This window comes from Schistocerca piceifrons, chromosome 7 (genome assembly GCF_021461385.2).
Source record: "Schistocerca piceifrons isolate TAMUIC-IGC-003096 chromosome 7, iqSchPice1.1, whole genome shotgun sequence".
Classification (NCBI taxonomy): domain Eukaryota; kingdom Metazoa; phylum Arthropoda; class Insecta; order Orthoptera; family Acrididae; genus Schistocerca; species Schistocerca piceifrons.
Window position 1 is genome coordinate 434,927,023 of NC_060144.1, and position 23,054 is coordinate 434,950,076.

At 44.5% G+C, this 23,054-nt stretch overlaps 1 protein-coding gene across 3 annotated transcripts in view; it reads left to right on the forward strand.

The window, feature by feature from the left end:
* Positions 1-23,054, forward strand: part of LOC124804766 (dihydropyrimidinase-like) — a 261,068-nt gene that overhangs the window by 236,886 nt on the left and 1,128 nt on the right. For all 3 annotated transcript variants that reach the window (XM_047265081.1, XM_047265082.1, XM_047265083.1), the window contains 3 exons: positions 5,744-5,854; positions 6,252-6,404; positions 10,172-10,370. In XM_047265081.1, coding sequence (XP_047121037.1) covers positions 5,744-5,854; positions 6,252-6,404; positions 10,172-10,370 — 463 coding nt within the window. The remainder of the gene's footprint in view (positions 1-5,743; positions 5,855-6,251; positions 6,405-10,171; positions 10,371-23,054) is intronic.

Consider the following 23,054-nt stretch of genomic DNA (forward strand, 5'->3'; position numbering starts at 1 on the left):
GCTCCAGGTTATAAGATAAAAGAAGAAGAACTGAATGGGACATTCTCTGAGACAGGAATGCTTGCTAACAGATACTTTGGAAGCTCTAGTTTCTGGTAAGAGATTGAGAGGAAGGAGGAGACACAAGTTGGTGGATAATATCAAGAGAAGCAGAAATTATGTGGACCTGAAGAGGATGGCAAAAGACAGGAGTGCATGGAGAGTTACCAAGTGAAAATTTGCCTATGAACAGAACACTGATGATGGTAGTCACCTTTTACCACATCTGATACATCAGTCTTGTAGGATACTTCATCTCCTTGCACATTATACATGTTTGTGTCGTGTGTATTTTGTAGATTAGGAAATCAGGTTACATTTACTTTCCCATGTGTGCCATTTTCCGTTCTGCACAGCTGCGAGTGTTGCTGAGAAACTGCACTTATCTGCAGCACTGTTCTCCTTTTGTAACATCTGATGTGTCCATTCATTGGGATTATTCATGCCCTTCAGGCTGTATATGTTAATCATTTATCTCGTGTAGGTTAGGGAATCAAATGGTACTATCAGAGTAAGTCATTAGCAAAAAGCAAGCAGGTGCAGGTGAAAGCTACAGCACTCTCTGACATAACAAAGAAGAGCAGATAGTGTTGAAACATGGACAACAGTGAGTCGTTATTCTATTGTGCATGTTTACCTGCTCCTGCACCCAGGTGTACATGAATGCCCACAGCTGTCAGTCCTTCCTACCTGCTGGGTGTAAATGAGTGCCCATAGCCATCTGTGCTCTCTAACTACTGGGCACACATGAATGCCCATAGTCACAAGAGGGTAAACTCCTTTATAACTGAGAGCACATCGTTCTCATACGTTAACATAATGTTTCCAAAAATTATTGTAGTTCTGGTTAATTTTTTTGTCCATTGGATAATCATTATGCCATAATCATGTCCTGAACAGGGAGTGTGCTCACTTCAGATTGGTTTTGGAAGTGGAAGTAAGATTACTGATGGCTGGAGAAACTAATTTTTTTATTATGCTTTACACCACCAAGAACAGAATATTTGGACTTAGCAAGACACTTAATACTTACCAAAAGTTTGGGGATGAACAGTTTTCTCTAAGATGCATGGATCCAACTAATTCTTCACCTGTATCAGCGGAATCAGTATCTTATGAAACTGCAACTTTAGAGTGTTAGTGCTTTGTGCTACTCAGGTGGGACATGAACTAGGCCATTATAACCCTGAAGTAGTGAAGGGAACCTCCCCATCACACCCCCCTCAGATTTAGTTATAAGTTGGCACGGTGGATAGGCATTGAAAAACTGAACACAGATCAATTGAGAAAACAGGAAGAAGTTGTGTGGAACTATGAAAAAAATAAGCAAAATATACAAACTGAGTAGTCCATGCGCAAGATAGGCAACATCAAGGATAGTGTGAGCTCAGGAGCGCCGTGGTTAGCGTGAGCAGCTGTGGAACGAGAGGTCCTTGGTTCAAGTCTTCCCTTGAGTGAATAGTTTAGTTTTTTTATTTTCAGAAAATTATTATCTGTCCATCTGTTCGTCCGATGCAAGGTAACAGTGCCGTAGTATGGGAACGCTACACCTAAACAAACATCGAAACACACGACATCAGTCGACTACAGCACACAGGAGAGAGAGTATTCCTGCTAACGAGGCTCCCAGGCTGGCAGTTGACTGTTTGCTACTTTGTACGAGAGTGCATTAAGTACGTGAGATGTATTCCGTGTGCAATATGAATCCAGCAAATATAGCTCGCGACGTCAATAACAAGGTCAATGAATATTTTCCGAACTGTAAGGAATCGGAAAGTTCCTTAAGGGATCGAACGATTGTCGAACATTTGTATGATTATTTCCTACATTTGTTGATAAACAGTACGTGTGGTGATGACAATACCTTGCTGATTGCTGTGGGGCTGTATGTACCAGATGATGATAGTCTTGATGATCCGTACGAATAACACGAAGAGGAAATACTGCAACTTCAATCTGATGGTATTTCTTTGGGTTACATGAAGGAAATGCTCCAATACAGGTTACTGTCCAAACCAATTAAAAGATGCAAATATAGATTATGGAGTGAAGTAACAAATAAATTTAAGAAATTTAAAGGGATGGAGGAAGAAAGCTCAATTAAGTGTTGCAAAGAAGTCGTGGAACGCGGTGGAACCCGAAGACAGGAGTTCAGTTCAAAAAATGGTTCAAATGGCTCTGAGCACTATGGGACTTAACATCTGAGGTCATCAGTCCACTAGAACTTAGAACTACTTAAACCTAACTAACCTTAGGACATCACACACATCTATGCCCCAGGCAGGATTTGAACCTCCGATCGTAGCGGTCGCGCGGTTCCAGACTGTAGCGCCTAGAACCACTCGGCCACTCCGGCTGGCCAGAAGTTCAGTGAACTAGAAGACCATGTATACTGACAATTTATTAAAGCTAGAAATGATTGAAGTGCAGTGCATGATACAGACCTACAGATTTGGGGATTGCATTACGCTAAACAAATCGGCCTGGATTTCAAGGCTTCATCTCATTGGCTTGTCACGTTCAAAAGAAAATACGAAATTATGAGCAGGAAGACTACGAAATATGTAAGCAAGAACTACGCAAATAAACTGGAAGACTTTCAGTGTGTTCCAAGACGTTTGTTACAAAAACTAACGTCAGACGCATATATTATCAACACAGATCAGTCTGGTTTTAACTATGAAATGAAATTGACCCGCATGTTATCGTTAGTTGGAGAAGGCGACACGGAACATGCTGTAGACCAGCTGCATGCCACTTCACATAGTTATACCATACAATAAGCTCTGAACGAAGCAGGATTTCTTTTGCCTACATTTTATTTATGTTTGCAGGAAAAAAATTGTGTATTTGGACCGCAAGTTCAGCAACAGGTGAATAGGGTACTTGCACAACTGCCAAATGTCATTGTGAATTGCAGTGCATCAGGAAAAATGGAGAAAAGACTAGTGAAAACTTTAATGAAGGTGTGATTGCTCCTTAAGCAGACAAAGATTTTGCCTTACTCCTTGACAGCTATACAGGACAGAAGAATCGGGCATTGTACAATTTTAGTGTGGGAGTAGACGTGATTACCATTCCTCCAGGTTGTACACCTCTTGTGCAACCATTAGATGTGTTTGGTTTTTGGCAAGTGAAATACTTTGTGAAAAGATTCTATGATTTTGCAAAGCTGGACAGGTACACAGAGCAGTATTGTTTACGTGATCGTGTGTCGATTATCAAAGTTCAGGCACTCACACATAATCAACTTCGCTCTCCAAAATTCCAGGACATGTTCAGATTTGTTTGAACATATGCAGGATTTGACGGTCTACAAACGGAAAAATTTGAAAAAGTTAAAAACATATGTTTTGACAGAGCACAAGGAAAACTGTATGACTGTGAAACTGTTGCATTCATTTGTTGCAGTTTATGTGACAAACTCTTATGTTTTCATCACTTTTTTGGGAGTGATTATCACATCCACAAGAAAACCTAAATCGGGCAAGGCAGAAGAATCTTTTTACCTGGTCGACAACATATTCCTGTCATGTGACGCACATGCTGACACCAGTGTCGTATAGAATACATCAAATGTGTTTTCCTGTGGAGGAGTCGGTTGACCTATGACCTTGCAATCAAATGTTTTCGGTTCCCATTGGAGAGGCACGTCTTTTCATCTACTAATTGCACGGTTTTGCGGTGCGGTCGCAAAACACACACACTAAACTTATTACAGTGAACAGAGACGTCAGTGAATGAATGGACAGATCATAACTTTGCGAAAATAAAGAAAGTAAACTTTTCACTCAAGGGAAGACTTGAACCAAGGACCTCTCATTCCGCAGCTGCTCACGCTAACCACGGGACCACGGCACTCCTGAGCTCACACTATCCTTGATGTTGCCTATCTTGCACATGAACTACTCAGTTTGTATATTTTGCTTATTTTTTTTCACAGTTCCACATAACTTCTTCCTGTTTTCTCGACTGATCTGTGTTCAGTTTTTCAAGGCCTATCCACTGTGCCAACTTATAACTAAACCTGAGGGGGGGGGGGGGGGGGGGGGTGCGATGGGGAGGTTCCCTTGTCAGGTGGGACATGAACTAGGCCATTATAAACCTGAAGTAGTTTCACAGATCTGATGGGTTCTCAGTCACTGCCAATAGATACTGAACTCAAATTCAATAACTTGAATACAGCAATGCCATTATCATGGTGAAGGCTAAGTTTCTGGAATGATGTAATCAAGTAGAGTGTAAAGACCAAAGCACTACGAAAACAAAATAAGGAGGTTAAAATGAAGCTAAGGTCTGAATCCCATAAATCAGTTTATTATATCAAATTCATCAATAAGAAAAATCAGAGACATTGAAAGTAATATTAACTGCAGTTGTTTGCAACAGTAAACAGACTTGCATATAAAGAGGAGTGTAGGAGCCTCACTAATTTGGATGGTCGGTAGGACTTCTCAGTTAGGTTTGAGTCTAGACAGCAGTCACGGCAGAGATCCTCTTTTGCTGCACCTGAGAATGTAGATTAGGCCAGTGATTAATAAATGGTGTGGAAGATGGAACCAATAATGTGGCTGATGAAACAGGAATCCGTCTTTTGCTGGTTACGTAGTGTGTGGTGGTTTAGTTGGACAATGGACTCCTTTTTGAGAACAGTAGTTGAAACCCCTGTTTTGGCATCCTGACTTAGCTTTCCATGCATTCCCTAAATTGCTTATGGCAAGTAAATAACATGGCCAGTTTCCTTCTCTGTCCTTTCCCAATTCAAGTTTTTGCCTCATTTTTAATAACCTCAGCATTAAACTATAATCTTCCTTCCTTTCTTTTTGCCAGTCACACAAAGACAGCAAGTTAAAATTAATATTCGCTCTGCACAATTGTTGGCTGATTGATACAGCAACCAGTTTCCATAGTTATATTGAAAGTAAAACATCCATGGTTGCAAAGTTATTTTTATTTAAAAATAGTGCATTTCATCATGGTTAGGCACCATCAGATTATCTTAAAGAAAAAAGGGGGCTAGTTAAATAACTGTCCTATAAACATTATAAGGCATGGTTCTAGGCTACACCTATAATTTAAATAACATTGTAAACAACACTCATGTAAAACTGTCAAATGATATTCATTTTACCAAAGCTCTGTATCAACCACATACACATAAAACCATGTGGATGAAAATCTGGTCATCAGAATAATTGGATGGAAAAATTTCAGAGATCAACCCACAGCCACAATAGAAATGAGGTCTGACAAACTGGTCAAGGAAACCAACAAAGATTTAGAAATACCTGTGAACTGTTATAGCAGCAAGTAGAGCACAGCCTAGAACCATGTGTACATGATATTGGCCTGGATGTCAAACAGGTGGTGGTGAAATGTGTTATTTTTAAATATTTTTGTTTTCAATATAAACACTAAAATTACAATTAGAAAGCTGTAAGTCATTATATTGAGGAACTTATTCTCTTAGTTGCTACGAAGTCATTTGTTGATAGCTATATTCTGTACAAAAAAGACACTACTGTATCCCACTCAATAAAGTATGTCATCGCTGTGCTTTCACTTTTGTATTGTAATTTAAAATACTTTTGTGCAGCTGCACATTTCAAGTGATGTTACTGACACGTAGGACTACATAAATGTCAAATTGTCCATGTATTAACAAAAAGTGAAGTAGTTAAAACAAATTCCTGTTGTCTCTTAGGGATGCATTGCTGTTGGTTCTGATGCTGATGTTGTAGTATGGGATCCAGCTGCAACAAGAGTCATATCTTCCAAAACTCATCATCAGGCTTCTGATTTCAACATATTTGAGGTATGGTAGATAAACATTGTTTTCTTTCACACATGTCTTGCACGAGACACTGAGAAATAAACAGATATGACTGAGCAGCAAAAGTGTGGATTACATTAAAAAATTTCTATGTTAAAAAGGCTAAAAGTATCACAGTCATTATCCAGATGGTACATGCTCAGTACGGGAAGGAATGAACATCGTGCCATTTTACTTAGCTCTCCAAAATTTGTGTGTAGTTGTGAAACTTGACACTTAATGTTTAGTTTGAGATGTCTATATTTTTTCTTCACGTTTAAATATATATGCACTTGACTCATGTTCATTCATGTTTGATGCTTATAGTTCTGTATTACTTCTTGTGCGGTAGAAATTTTGATATTAAATAGTTTTTAACCAATGTTATTCTTCTTTACAGGGATTGGAGTGCCATGGTGCTGCTGCATATGTTATTGTGAACGGGAAATTGTGTGTTGAAGGGAGTACTGTTAACACTTCACAGGGTACAGGAAAATTCATTAATACTTCTGTAAATCCTGATTATGTTTATGGCATTTTGAAGCAACTTGATGTGAGTAGTATTCTAGTATTGTTAATTGTGATACTATGCATAAAAACTACAGAGATAAAAGATCTACTCACCAAGTGGAGGCGGGAGAACACACACTTCCAAAGGTTAAGGAAATTTGCAAGCTTTCAGAGCCAGTGTCTCATTCTTCTGGCAGAAGAGTTGAGAGGGAGGGAAGAGGGATGAAGAAAAAGACTGGGAAGGTTTATGAAGTGAAGTGGGGAGAGTTTGGAAAAGTCACCCAGAACCATGCATTAGTGAAGACTTCCCCATACGGGATGAGAAGGAAAGACTGATTGTTGGGGACTGCACTGGATGAGATTTGAAAACATAAGAGGTTAGAGGTGGCCATTTGCTAATCCTCATCAGTCCTTTTTCTTTATCTCCCTCATTTCCCTTTCAGCCCTTCAGCCAGATGATGGAGCCATTAGCTCCAAAAGCTTACAAGTTTTCTTAACTTTTATACACTCCTGGAAATTGAAATAAGAACACCGTGAATTCATTGTCCCAGGAAGGGGAAACTTTATTGACACATTCCTGGGGTCAGATACATCACATGATCACACTGACAGAACCACAGGCACATAGACACAGGCAACAGAGCATGCACAATGTCGGCACTAGTACAGTGTATATCCACCTTTCGCAGCAATGCAGGCTGCTATTCTCCCATGGAGACGATCGTAGAGATGCTGGATGTAGTCCTGTGGAACGGCTTGCCATGCCATTTCCACCTGGCGCCTCAGTTGGACCAGCGTTCGTGCTGGACGTGCAGACCGCGTGAGACGACGCTTCATCCAGTCCCAAACATGCTCAATGGGGGACAGATCCGGAGATCTTGCTGGCCAGGGTAGTTGACTTACACCTTCTAGAGCACGTTGGGTGGCACGGGATACATGCGGACGTGCATTGTCCTGTTGGAACAGCAAGTTCCCTTGCCGGTCTAGGAATGGTAGAACGATGGGTTCGATGACGGTTTGGATGTACCGTGCACTATTCAGTGTCCCCTCGACGATCACCAGTGGTGTACGGCCAGTGTAGGAGATCGCTCCCCACACCATGATGCCGGGTGTTGGCCCTGTGTGCCTCGGTCGTATGCAGTCCTGATTGTGGCGTTCACCTGCACGGCGCCAAACACGCATACGACCATCATTGGCACCAAGGCAGAAGCGACTCTCATCGCTGAAGACGACACGTCTCCATTCGTCCCTCCATTCACGCCTGTCGCGACACCACTGGAGGCGGGCTGCACGATGTTGGGGCGTGAGCGGAAGACAGCCTAACGGTGTGCGGGACCGTAGCCCAGCTTCATGGAGACGGTTGCGAATGGTCCTCGCCGATACCCCAGGAGCAACAGTGTCCCTAATTTGCTGGGAAGTGGCGGTGCGGTCCCCTACGGCACTGCGTAGGATCCTACGGTCTTGGCGTGCATCCGTGCGTCGCTGCGGTCCGGTCCCAGGTCGACGGGCACGTGCACCTTCCGCCGACCACTGGCGACAACATCGATGTACTGTGGAGACCTCACGCCCCACGTGTTGAGCAATTCGGCGGTACGTCCACCCGGCCTCCCGCATGCCCACTATACGCCCTCGCTCAAAGTCCGTCAACTGCACTTACGGTTCACGTCCACGCTGTCGCGGCATGCTACCAGTGTTAAAGACTGCGATGGAGCTCCGTATGCCACGGCAAACTGGCTGACACTGACGGCGGCGGTGCACAAATGCTGCGCAGCTAGCGCCATTCGACGGCCAACACCGCGGTTCCTGGTGTGTCCGCTGTGCCGTGCGTGTGATCATTGCTTGTACAGCCCTCTCGCAGTGTCCGGAGCAAGTATGGTGGGTCTGACACACCGGTGTCAATGTGTTCTTTTTTCCATTTCCAGGAGTGTATGTTTGAATTCTCCTGCCACTGTTTAATGAACAGATTGTTTTGTCTATCTGGTTACATTACATTTTTAAAATTTGATTATTTATATTTACACACATAAAAATTGATATTTGTGTTTCATTCTATGTTTGAAAAAATGAGTCTGAATATGGACGTAAGAGGTCCATCATGAACTAAATTTATCTGAGTACTCAAGACAAAGAATAAGAAACTGTATAGTATTGTTTATATACTTTGCTATTTTCTATTTGTTTTTATCCTTCAGGAAGAATTGCATAAAAATTTCTGGAAGGTAGTTATTCAGCATCTGTTTGCCTGTTCATGCTTCAGTACTCAATAAGTACACATAAGTTCTTTTTGTCTTAATGTTGTGCACAACAATTAAAAATCGTATATTTCAGTCTGATTATTTTTAATACATAAGCATCCATTTGAGCTCCCCTCCTCCCCCTTCCCTTGCTCCCTCCTTTTCCTGCCAAACCAATGCGCAATGCCTGCTCTGAACATTTTTATCAATAGTAGCGATGTCTTCCCCTCTTTGCTGTTTGCTTACTCTTGCAACATAATCAAAAGTGACTTCCCATTTCTGGAATTCAGTTGAATCCTGAAGCATAGTGACCTGGGGTGAGTGGGACCACTATGGCGTACACGTGATGGCGTGGCAAGTTGCGGAGGAGGTGGTGTTGGGCCAGGGCTGGCTAGGAAAACTCTGCTGCAAGATAAAACATTTTATTTCATCTTGAGTTACAACAACAGAGTGCCATGATGCCCCTCGATATGCCCTCTGCAGGCGCGTGGACAACCAGTGGTGCCAATGACATCAGAAGGTCACGATTGGGGGATGGCCATTTGACATCCACGTCCCACTTTCCACTTTGCTGGCACCATTTACCTCACTCGGCAGTGCATGCCTGAGATAGCACTATGCAGCTCTGAGTGAGCAGTGCCAGCGATGTGTACTTCTGCTGAATTTTTGTGGGTGGCTCCTGCTATTGTGTTAGCAGCTCACCCTGGTGTGGGAGGCTGATGGCAGTACTGCCCTGGCTGTGAACTGCTGCCCTCCAAGGCAGAAGTTTGGCACTGCCACAGAGCCTTGGAGACAACTCATCCATTGTGTTGTTTTAAGTCCACGGATGTAACATATTACCGTGAGCCAGTCTGGTGGAGCTGGCTGGCCCATAGTGTGATAGAGGCTTGTGCGACTTGATGTCGTGGAGAATGCTGCCAGACTGCACATAGCTGTGCTAAAATCTGAGTGTATTTATAATGGTTAATATCACACTTGCTGTGCCAATACTCTTGCTTCCAGATGCTTTCAAATCAACACCCATGTGTGTCTGTGGTGCGGAAATGCTCCGTAGGCTGGCTCATAGTTGCATGTCCTTTCTGCAATATCACCATGGTCATGCAGCTTGGTCTCGCTGCGTTGTGGTTCACAAACCAGCTCACTTGTGGTATTACATGTTGACACCTATGTGCCTCCCAGCTTGCGTCAAACACAGCTGCAGTGGAGTTGCGTTTAATTCAGTAACTCCCAATACTTAGATTACACTGTAGAAAATTCAGAAGGGTGACAATGCAAGTAAAAGCAATTCTAATCAAAGGTAAAGTAAAATGCATCTCTGCAGACTGCAACAAGTGTTTACATTGTTTACATGATGTTGCAATTATCTGTGGACACTTATGAGCATGCAGTCCCTTTCTTAACCTTGAAACAATTGGCTTATGAAATGAACTGTTAGTTAATTATCTCATTGCACTACATGTAGTTTGATAACACTCAGATATTTTACTATAGTACATGTTATTTTAGGGTTTACTGGACTCTGTAAATGTTATTTGCATTGTTATAGTATTCTGTAGTCACAAGATTTACATTTCAGGAAACTGCATCACAAAATCTGCAACCAGTTGACAGAATAGAAGATAAAGAAAATGTTCCAGTGACACCAGATGATAAGAAGACACCACCTACTTCAAAACACAAATCTGTTCCACAGGCTGTGGTGTCTCCTTCTATTCACACTACGCCATCAATGAAAGAGCAGCGGAATTTGCATGAGTCCACCTTCTCAATAAGTGGTAAATACTACTGATTATCACATTAATAAATAAAAAATGTATAAATTTCCAAGCTCATAACAATTATATCAAAGGAAAATTCAACCTAGATACAGAATTGTCGACCAGTACTGTACCTTAAAGTTGTGAGAAGTTTAGTAGTGTCGATAGTACCTTATCCCAGCTGTAGGAACTATTAGTCCCTTTGGTGTGAGGGGAGGGAGGGGTGAGGGGGGGAGGAGGAGGGGGGTCTTAAAAAGCAAAGGAATGTCACTCAGACCCCAGGCTGAGAGAGATTCACCTGTAGTGTCGAATAACACTGTGAAAAAAATAGATTACTACTTCTCAAATACAGTAAATCCAGCATGCGAGGATATGTTATAGGGCATGTTCCCATCTGTAAAGTTCAGGGAAACTAGTAACTTTTGGAAGCATCCAAATTACGTATGTGGTGCAGCAGACACTGAGGTCCCCCATGAGTCAAGAGTTTGTTCAGTGACTGGGTACTGAGTTATGCATAGTTTTTCTGCAGCCATTCATGCTCTCAGCTCTTAAACTATGTTGTCGACCCTATATGAAATGCTGTGCAGTGGACACAAGTTAGCCGATAAACAGCATTGTGGTTTCAGAAAGTGGCATTTGATACTGTAGGAGAAACCTTTGGTGAGGTTGGCGCAGGTGGTTTTGGATGGCTGTGTGTAGCATGTTTTAAAATGGGCATGATGGCAGCGGTGTAGGGACCCTGGAATAAGGTTAATATTTTGGGAATGCTGTATGATTTAACTAGGATGTTATTGAGGTTAGGAGGATAACAGAATGTGAGACTGGATCGTGTTGGTTTGGCTAGGATGTTTCAGAGGTCAGGAGGGTAACAGAATGTGAGGATGGGTCATGTGGACAGGACCTGAGAGAGAGAGAGAGAGGATCTCATTTCAGGGCTTGACTTCAGAAAGTCATAGCCTTGGCAGAGTAGCATGTAGGGGTATTCAAGTCCAGAGTAGTACTAGATGACAAGGGCAGGGCTGGGGGTACACAATATTATAAACTGAGTGATCTGGAAAGTTCACTTGCCACATTTCATATGTATACATTTTGTCAAGGAATATGTGTTGAGCATAAATTTTATCTAATCTTCTCATTGATGAAGCAATCACGTATATATAAGCGGTGGTGTAGAGGCGTTGGAGCCTTCAGGTATTTATTGGTTGTAGTTCAGCAGTTAATGTCTGCAATTTCTTGTTAAAATATTATGGTTCAGCATCTGCTCTTCTTCATGCAGAGCACAACTGAAGTCTCCGCCCAGTATAATTGGGTTATGGAGATCAGTTGAAGGCTCAGATATTGCTCAAGTATAAAATTTATGCCTTACAGTTTTGGCACTGGAGCTTGCAATTGCATAAATGTTAGTGAAGTGAATTGAACACTTTGAAATTTTATAGCTATGTCTTGCTGCAAATGTAGGATATGCTGCAGTACACACTGCATTCTTTCTTTGTATAAAATTGTGGTGCTCTGTCCTTCTCCTGTATTTACAACAGCGTTATAACCTGCAATGTTTGTCACACAGGCCAAAACCACACCTTACAACATTGCCACATCTCTTTCTGATGCTTAAACAGAGTGCTGAAAATTTAATATTTTTGTTTTAGGAGATATTCCATTTACATTAATGGTAGCTAGAATATACTATGTTGTCATGAGGCTAGAAAAAACTAAATGTGTTCCCCTTTTGATGTTATGAGATCCATTAATTCTGTCATTTTAAGTTTATTTTCATTTATAGTTTCACTGGCAGTTGTCTTAGATAATTTTGCTAGTTCCTTTCGGCTGTTATCCACATTACTGTTTTTCTATCAGTGTACATGTTCATTGCAATTTATTTTTGCAATCTTTATCATTGATCCCTTGTGAATTCAGAGCACACTTTGGACTCACTTACGGAGACATAGTGATGCTAACAAAATGATTTATGTCTGCTGACTGACTTATAAGTTATAACACAAATTTTACATTTTGATATAGACAACCACTCACCAATAGCTGATCGATGTGCGGAGCTCAGAAACACCAAACAGAAAACAACATTCGCACTAGCATTCAAGCACTAACTGTCTTTGCAGCAATAGTGCACACATTAACACACACAACCACATCCACTGCCAGAAAAACACACCCATGGCCACAGTAAGGCTAATTTTTGATACTCGATTGTTGAAAGCACTTGACGGAGCTGATGGAGTTGGGGACGGGTAGCAAAGGATACAATTAAGGGATAGCGGGAAAGAGGCAGGTCTTTGCACAGATGACTACATGGCTGCACAACAAGACCAAAACAGTACAGAGGATACAGCAGAAAGAGATGTAGGATGAGAGAGATGGGAACCTAAGGGGGGGGGGGGGGGGGGCAGAAGAGAGAGATGGAGATGAAGAGGGAGAGAGGTTGAAAAGGTGGTAAAGGGGGAAGGGAGAGGGGAGATGGAGAATGCCCACATAGGAGGGAGGGGAAGGAGTGGGAAGAGGAAGAGTGGTGGTAGAAGACAGTGCATGATCTGGACAGAGAAGGAATGGGTGGACTGAAGAGAGAAGGAAGAAGCCAGCATGAGGTTAGCAGAAGTTTATGTTAGGGGGTTGTGAGATGAGAATTCTCTCTCCAACACATCCTTTGCTCTTGGCAGTCCCCCCAACCTAAACCTGTGCTAACCTGTTCCCACTGCCTCATCTTGCCTTTTCCATTCTCTGTTCTGCCCATACCATCCTTCTCCATCCAGGTCATGCTCTGCCACCTCCCATCACTCTTCCTCTCACCCCCCTTCGCGCAGGCATTTCTCCCCTTTCTCTCCCTCTGCTCCCCCCCTTTTCCAATCCCTCTTCCTTTCTCCCTCCCTCTTCACCTTCACCTCTCACTCCTGTACTTCATTGGTCTTGTTGTGTGGCTGCGAAGTTATCTGTCAAGAGTCCTGCCTCTTTCCCGATACCCCGTACTTTCGTCCTTCCATGTCCCCTCCCAGCCTCCATCAGCTCAGGCAACTGCTTTCCATAATAGTGTATCAATAATTAGCCTTGCTGTGGCCATAGGAGTGTGCATTTGGGTGTCTGTGTGGTTGTGTGTGTGAATGTGTGTACTGTTGCTGGAAAAACTGCTAGGGCTCGGAAGCTAGTTTGAATGTTGTTTTCGGTTATGTGTTACTGTGCTTCACACTTCGATCTGCTACTAGCGAATGGTTGCCTTTTCCTCATTTTACGTCTGGTTAACATGATGTTAGCCTAATCTATCATGACAGTACGTTCATGGGAAAGGCAGTGTTGCTGGAGTTGGTCGTGAAATTTAATGATATGGCATGAGGCTCTGGGTGGAAAATATCAGGTTACAAATTCATTTTACCATTTTGAGGTTGCCAAAAAAAGGGGGAAATTCAATAGTGATATATTTTTCCTATGGATCAAGTTGGAAAGCATGAGTCTTTGATGCATCCGTTAACGATACCCATAAAATACCTGATGCTCACCTTGTACACTGTCTGGAAGCCTTATACCAATACACAATAAATTATAAAGAGCATTCTATTGCCAAAAATGCATTTCAGTTTCACTTGGTTTCAGATAAAGGGGAATTGGTGAATCCTGAGCACACTCTCGATAATGAAGTCAGTAATCAAATAGGTGATGAAAAGAAAGATGTCCATGTGGTTTATTTTGTCATTGTGCAGTTTGCAGCTTCTCCTCCTCCTCCTTTCTGCCAGTACTAGGCGTTTGCCTGTTATGCCCTCTTGGAAATTTGCAACAATAAATTCAGTTAAGCACTTCATAGCACAAGTTCTAACAGTAGGCTTTAATGAACAAGACATGATCTTGGGAAACAACAGTGCAGACAACAAATTGTGCCAACTGAACCTATGTATACCAGATGTTGGCTTCCTCCCATAATGTAAAGATTATGCAGCGCGCTATGCCATATGTTTGCAAACAGGAAGAGAGCAAAACACTGATTATATTTGTTCTGTGTCTATATTCGTTTTTGGAATGTAGACTAACGTGTAGGGCAAGTTGAGGTGTGGATTAGCTCAGAAGGTAACAGTTTCTTTGCAAGTTGGCAAAGCCAACAAATGTGAACATGCCCCCCAGGGGGTCCACAACTCTTTTGTGGATACGTGCGTGGCGAGCACGGGGCCCCGAGCCATTGCAGCCTTCTTTCTCTCCCGTGCTGCATTTCCTTTCCCTTCCCCTCCTTTCCCCTCCATGCTCCTTTCCTCTCGCCCTCTCCTCTCCCTCTATTGGTGTCCTTGCTTATGTTGGCCCCCGCTATCCTCCTGGTTCTGTTGGTTTTACACTCCGGCTTTGTTGCGTAATCATCTCCTCCTTTTGGCATTCCTTGGTCCCCCTCTGGGGTTTGACCTCCATTCCAAAATTTCTCTTCCATAGTGTGAGCCATTTGGGGAAGAGCACCTTACCTAGTGTCTCCGACGTGCGCCCTCCTAGTACATTCCACCTTTTCTTTTACGTCGTTGTCTGATGCTAGGGTGCATAGCCAGCACGGTAGCCAGCCCGTGTGGTGGGGTCGCTATGTACCCTTTTGGTTGAGCCCCCTGAACACACAGGGATCACACTTCTGATACCTGAGCTGTGACCTCCTCATGCATGCCTTGGAGTGGTTGCTCGTCATCCTGGAGCATCGGAACTCCCAGCAATGGCCGCCGTGCCAGACGGCCCTTGCTGTGGCTGGGTGGCGCCCATGAGGAGAGCCCCTGATCGGAGTGGGTGGTATCAGGGCGGACGCTATGCAGATGAAACGCATACGGGTCCAAAACTCTGGCCGCTCTTCTGCGGCCGTCTCTCTGCGTGGTACTGATTCCTCAAGTGCTGCTTCTCTTGCCCCTTCGGCCTTCCCTTCCATGGCTACCCCCTGGGAGGAGGGTCAGGCCCGTCGTCTAGGGGCACAACCTTTCCCCCGTTATCTAGTTTGCACCAGGACTGATGGAGATACTTTCACCGGTGTCAAACCTTTATTCTTTGTGGAACACATTGAAGACAAGTTCGGCGAAGTGGACTCCCTGAGCAAGATGCGGTCGGGTTCGTTGCTGATAAAAACTGCTTCAGCTGCCCAATCTGCGGCCCTTCGTGCCTGTACCCATCTTGGCACAATTCCCGTGTCCATTACCCCTCACCAGTCTCTAAATAGTCTCTAAATATGGTACAAGGTGTGATTTTTCACAGAGACCTCATCCTTCAAACTGATGAGGAACTTCGGGACAATCTCGGACGGCGGGGTGTTCACTTTGTTCAGCGTGTTCAGAAGGGTTCTAAAGATAATCGTATTGATACTGGTGCCTTTATCCTGGCCTTTGAAGGGGATACCCTTCCTGAGAAAGTTAAGATTATGGTCTATCGCTGTGATGTGAAGCTGTACATCCCACCTCCTATGCGGTGTTTTAAGTGCTTGCGTTTTGGCCACATGTCTTCTCGCTGTTCCCAGGACCCTCTCTGTGGTGACTGTGGACGTCCACTCCATGAGGGGAGTCCCTGTGTTCCCCCTCCAGTATGTGTAAATTGTCATGGTAGTCATTCTCCACGTTCAGCAGATTGCCCAGTCTATAAGAAAGAAAAAAAGATACGGGAGTATAAGTCCCTTGATCGTTTAAGCTACACAGAGGCCCGTAAGAAATATGCACGATTGCACCCTGTGTCCATGACATCTAGTTACGCCTTGGTTACATCTTCATCCCTTCCTCCCCCTTCCTTACCCCCATCCCGGACCCCTCTCCTTCCCCCCTCCCCTGCGGCTCCCAAACCTTCTCTGGGCGCTGCTCCCCCTCCCCAGCCGGAGAAGTGTCCCACTCCTTCGGCGTCTGCCGGTCGAGGGCGCCTCTCCCGGGATGCCCCTTCCCGGCACCTTCCAGGTCAAAGGTCTGCTGCAGCGCGGCGACCGCGAGAGCCGCGGTCTATCGGCCCCCAGGTCGCCCGGTCTCTTTCTGTTCCTGATCTTGCTGCAGCTGGCTCCATTATGCCACACAGCCCTCCTCAATCTCAGCCTGAAAAGAAGAAGAAACATAAGTCCCGGGACAAAGAGCCTCTGGTGTCACCGGAGGTCCCTTCCCCGACTTCACAACCGGATTCTGACCTGTCGTTTATGGATGTCGCCCCCTCCTTGTCGGTGACGGGTGGGGACCCGGCGGTATGACTGGATTTAGCGTGTTCAGCCCTCATTTAAACCATCGTTCTGTGGTTCTCCAATGGAATTGTAATGGCTACTATCGTCATCTTCCGGAATTGAAATCCCTTCTTTCGTCCTACTCAGCAGCTTGTGTGGTTCTCCAGGAATCTCATTTTACTGATGCTCACTCACCGACCCTCCGTGGGTTCAGTGTTTTCTGTCGAAATCGGGTCGGACCCTTGCGGGCTTCTGGTGGCGTTTGTACGTTGGTCCGTACAGACATTGCTAGCACGTGGATTCCTCTTCAAACTACATTGGAAGCGGTTGCTGTTAGGGTCCACTTAGACTCTGCAGTCACAGTATGCAATCTTTATCTCCCTCCTGACAGGACTCTTACACCTGCTGCCTTAACCACCCTTCTTCAGCAACTTCCTCCCCCCTTCCTCCTCCTTGGGGATTTTAATGCTCATCATCCTTTGTGGGGCAGTGCCTTTCCATCTAGACGAGGTCTTCTTATAGACCAATTTATTGCAGACCACGACCTGTGCCTTCTTAATGATGGCTCCCCTACTCATTTCAGTGCTGGTCATGGTACCTTTTCTGCCATTGATCTTTCTCTTTCTTCTCCCTCTCTCCTCCCTTCATTACACTGGTCGCCACACGACGACCTTTGTGATAGTGACCATTTCCCGTTGATTATCACGCTCCCTTCCCGCTCCCCGATGGACAGGTTACCTCGTTGGTCTTTCCACCGCGCCAATTGGCCTCTATACACTGCACAGGTCGCGTTTTCTCCCTCTTTGTCGGGTTGTATTGATGACGTCCTACGTGACGTGTCTGACGCGATTGTTCGCGCTGCTAACCTTGCTGTCCTGCGCTCATCTGGACAATTTCGTCGTCGGCAAGTCCCGTGGTGGAGTACGGCCATTGCCATTGCCATCCGTGATCGCCGTCGAGCTTTGCAACACTTTAAGAGGCACCCATCTGTAGCCAGCCTTTCTACCTTTAAGCGCCTTCGCGCTAGAGCCCGTTATTTAATCAAACAGAGCAAGCGGATATGTTGGGAACGATTCGTTTCTTCCCTTGGTTCCACTGTCCCTCTGTCACGGGTATGGGCTACACTTCGCTCTCTCCAAGGTTGCCATCGGCAGTCCATCCTCCCAGGCCTTCACCTCCCAGATGGCATTTGTACGGACCCATTAGTTCTCGCAGAACATCTTGCGACCCATTTTGCAGTGGCATCAGCGTCGGCCTCCTATCCAGCTGCTTTCCTTCATCAAAAACAGCAGGCTGAAGCTGTCACCTTATGTTTCACCACTTGTGAGTCAGAATCTTACAACGAACCTTTCACTGAATGGGAATTTCTTTCTGCTCTATCTTCTTCTCATGATACGGCCCCTGGCCCAGATTCCATTCATAACCAGCTGCTTCAACATCTCAGTGCTCCACAACGGCACCATCTTCTTCGGGTGTTTAACCGTATCTGGCTCCAGGGTGACTTCCCTTCTCAGTGGAGGGATAGCATTGTGGTTCCTGTCCTTAAGCCTGGTCAGAACCCCCTATCTGTTGACAGCTATCGGCCAATTAGTTTGACCAATGTTGGTTGTAAGTTACTTGAACGGCTGGTAGCCCGTCGGCTCACTTGGGTCCTCGAATCTCGGGATCTATTGTCCCCTTACCAGTGTGGCTTTCGAGAGGGACGATCTCCAATCGATCATTTACTTCGCTTGGAATCCGCAGTTCGGCAGGCTTTTTCCCAGCGCCGCCATTTGTTTGCAGTGTTTTTTGACCTTCGCAAGGCCTATGACACGGCCTGGCGCCATCACATCTTACTAACCCTTCATCAGTGGGGTCTTCGGGGCCCACTCCCGATTTTTATCCGCCAGTTCCTGATCCATCGGTCATTCAGAGTTCGAGTTGGTACTGCTTTTAGTTCTCCACGGACCCAGGAGACGGGCATCCCACAGGGTTCTGTCTTGAGTGTCCTTCTTTTCCTCATTGCTATCGATGGACTTGTGGCCTATGTCGGTCCCTTGGTTGCCCCTGCCCTGTATGTGGATGATTTCTGCATTTGGGTTAGTTCCTCCTCGATGCCATCTGCAGAACGGCAGCTCCAGGTGGCTATACGGTGTGCCTCTGCATGGACCCTCTCACACGGGTTTCAATTCTCTCCTTTAAAATCGCGGGTGGTCCACTTCTGTCGCCGTACTACGGTCCACCCTGATCCAGAGCTCTATCTCGCTGCACAAAGATTGCCTGTGGTTCCACAGTTTCGTTTCCTAGGTCTTCTTTTTGACAACAAGCTCACTTGGCTGCCCCATATCAGACTCCTGAAGGTAGGATGTTTCCGTAAACTCAATGTCCTTCGCTTCCTTGCCCACTCCTCTTGGGGTGCGGACCATTCCCTCCTCCTCCGTCTTTATCGTGCTCTAGTTCTGTCACGTTTGGACTATGGTTGTCAAGTTTATGGTTCAGCTGCTCCTTCCACGCTGCACGTGCTGGATCCAGTCCACTATCGTGGTATCCGTTTGGCCACCGGTGCCTTCCCTACTAGCCCTGTTGATAGTCTCCTGGTTGAAGCTGGGATCCCCCCCCTTTCTGTTCGGCGGTCCCAGCTTCTGGTGTCTTATGCCCTTACTATCCGTTCTTCTCCCGCTCATCCTTCCTGTTCTATCCTATTCCCAGACCATGGACGTCGCCCGCCCGACTCCCGCCCTCGGGCGGGTTTACCGGTTGGGCTGCGCCTTGCGTCTCTTAACCGTGATTTTCGGCTTCCTTCTTTGTCCTGTCTTCCTCGCTCCCTCCCCTCCACTCCTCCTTGGTTAGTTCCTCGGCCTCGAATTCGGATGGATCTCCGCCGCGGTCCGAAAGATTCCATCCCCCCGGTGGTGTTCCGTTCCTTTTTCCGCCAAATTTTATGGGAGTTTCGGGATGCTGTTGTTTTTTACACTGATGGCTCTAAATCTGCTGATCATGTTGGGTATGCCTTCACGTCCTTTGTTGGAACGGAAAATCATCTGCTGCCACCCTCATGTTGGGTGTTTACTGCGGAACTGATGGCAATTTCCCGGGCCCTTACCTTTATTAAACAATCCCAACACAACCGCGTTTTGTTATGTACGGACTCGATGAGTGGCCTTCTTGCTATTGACCGGTGTTTTTCGCGCCATCCCTTGGTCTCTGCCATCCATGACCATCTCGCTGATCTTCACCGTGCTGCTTGTTCCATTGACTTCCTATGGGTCCCGGGCCATGTGGGTATCCCGGGTAATGAGCTCGCTGATCATTTGGCTGGGGGAGCAGTTACTTACCCCCCCGTTTTCTGTAACCCCTCCTGCAGCGGATTTACGGCTTCACATCAAATCCCACTTTGCACAGTCATGGGCCAATTCTTGGGAGGCTACTCCACTGTCTAATAAACTTCGTGCAATTAAGGTGAATCCAGGCCCATGGCGTTCTTCCTTTCGCCTCTCCCGCAAGGACTCGACCACACTGTGTCGTCTCCGCATTGGCCATACCAGGCTGACCCATGGTTTCCTTTTGCGTGATGAGCCACCCCCGCTATGTGGTTGTGGAGCCTTCCAGTCGGTGGCCCACATTTTGGTTGAATGCCCCCTTCTTTTGGCTCTGCGTGCTAAGTACAGACTCCCCCACACTTTACCTTTGATGTTGGCTGACGATTCCCGGATGGTCTCTCTGGTTCTAGGTTTCCTCCGGGAGAGTGGTTTTTATTCTCAGTTTTAAAGTTTTTAATCTCCCTCTGGTGTTGGGGCAGGGCGGTGAGTGTTTGGGTGTCTCCCACTGTAGGCAGTGTTCAGAGATTCCCGATTCACCTCCCTGACCGGAATCCTCTTTTCTTTCCCTTTTACTCTGTTTTTACCCCTTCTTTTTAAGGCTTGGTTAGTTTTTCTATTCCCATACGTACTTTCTGCATTATAGCAGTTGTGCCTTTTAAGTCACAGGTGGTCTTGCCTATGCTGCTTCAGCATAGTGTTGGGTTCGTTCTCTTGCCAACTTCCCTCATTTGTTTTTACTAATGACAACGTGACTGCCATTTTACGTTTCCCCTTTTTCCGTTTTATTGTTCTGACTTTTCTGAGATGTCCCGTTAGCAGAATGGAGTCTATTTGAAACAAGGGACTGATGACCTTGCTGTTTGGTCCCTTTAACCTCAAACAACCAACCAACCAACCAAATGTGAACATGAAATCTTAGATACTGAACTGTAGCGTCATCTGAGATCCATGTTTGATTGAAAGGTGACTGACTGGTTGTTAGCTGGTGAAGTGGTAGTAAACATTTGAGTTAATCAAGTAAACTTACATTTAAGGCTAATAATACTGCATGGTTACCGAGGACTGATATTATTCAAATTCTTGATGTGCCTGAGATCGACCATTGACAAAGGTTTTAATTTCTTTGCTTTTACATCAGGGACATTTCATAGGTGGGTAAATTTTTGTTAAAATGTAAAATCTGTGAACTTGTGCATGTTGGAAACCAATATTTTTTAAAAAGGGTTCAAATGAATTGTTTTGTACTAGCCCTGTTCTGTTACAATGAATGTTCCATTCTGTCACTTGAATAAATAATTTTAATATTAAAATAACAGATGGGAATAAATATTATTAATACAGATTGAACTATTGACTCTTACTTATATAGTACAAAAAAATGTCAGAATGGAACTGGAAGTAATGCCACATAATTTTTATTCTATGTAACCTCAGATGAACTTCATATTCTGTCTGACCCACATTCTGTCACAATGCTAAGTAACATTTATGGCCGCAGAAAGAGAGTTTCTGTTTCAATAGAAATTTAATTCTGGAATATGAAATGTGTCAAAATAAAACAGTGGAAAGTCCAGGTTGGAATATAAACAGTATTATCAAAAAGGATAGACTGTATGCACCAGTCGGACTGGCTGGAGTTAGTAATTCGTGTGTTTGAGGTGGACTTACTTGTGTGAATGTGTGTGTGGTTATCTTTTCTTAAGAAGACTGGCCAAAAGATCACACAGTAAAACCCCTTTTCTAACAAATGTCTGGAGATCAAAATATTTTTTTCTTAAGAGGAACCGTAGACCTTACCGTTTGTGGGGAGGCTTGTGTGCCTCAGTGATATAAGTAGTTGTACCATAGGTGCAACCAGAATGCAGGTGTATCTGTTGAAAGGCCAGACAAATGTGTGGTTCCTGAAGAGTGGCAGCAGCTTTTTCAGTGCTTGCAGGGGAAAACAGTCTGGATGATTGACTGATATGGCCTTGTAACATCAACCAAAACAGCCTTGCTGTGCTGGTACTGCGAACGGCTCAAAGAAAGGGGAAACAACAGCTGTAATTTTTCCTGAGGGCATGCGGCTCTACTGTATGATTAAATGATGATGGCATTCTCTGGGTAAAATATTCCGGAGGTAAAATAGTCCCCCATTTTGATCTCCAGGTGCGTACTACCCAGGAGGATATAGTTATCAGGAGAAACAAAACTGGCATTCTATGGATCTGAGTGTTGAATGTCAGATCCCTTAATCAGGCAGGTAGGTTAGAAAATGTAAAAATGGAAATGGATAGGTTAAAGTTAGATATAGTGGAAGTTGGTGAAGTGAGGCTGCAGGAAGAACAGACTTCTGGCCAGGTGAATATAGGTTTATAAATACAAAATGAAATAGGGGTAATGCAGGATTGGTCTAAAAATGAATTTAAAAAATAGGAATGCAGATAATCTACTATGAACAGTTCGTGAATGCATTATTGTATCCAAGATAGAAAAACCCACACCCACCACAGCAGTACAAGATTATATCCCAACTAGCTCCACAGATGAGAAGATTGAGTAAATGCAAGATGAGATAAAAGAAATTATTCGGATAGTTAAGGGGGATGAAAATTTAATAGTTGTGGGGGACTGGAATTCGATAGTAGGAAAAGGAAGAGAAGGAAAATTAGTAGGTGAATCTGGACTGTGGAAAGGAATGAAAAAGGAAGCCGCCTGGTAGAATCTTGCACAGAGCATAATTTAATGTTGCCTCATCAGGAAAGAGGGAAGGAGAGGGAAAGACGAAAGGATGTGGGTTTTAAGGGAGAGGGTAAGGAGTCATTCCAATCCCGGGAGCGGAAAGACTTACCTTAGGGGGAAAAAAGGACGGGTATACACTCGCTTGAATTTTGTGTGTATGTTTGTGTTTGTTTGTGTGTCTATCGACCTGCCAGCACTTTCGTTTGGTAAGTCACATCATCTTTGTTTTTAGACATATTTTTCCCACGTGGAATGTTTCCCTCTATTATATTAATATCATTAATTCTACATTGTCAATTGCATTAGATACCTTGATGTAGATTACATATTCCTCATGTTTTGTTACTGAGGTGGTTCTCAATTGTGCAAAGAGGAGGTAATAAATTCTTCAAAAATTTCATATCCCTTAGATATAACCTAGACATTACTTCAGTAGCAGTGTAGAAGATACTAAGCAGCAAATATTTTCTCTCTCAAGGTGCTTCTTTTGTAGGTTAAAATACAACTTTCCCCTGAGGAATGCAGCTGTAGAAACCAGAA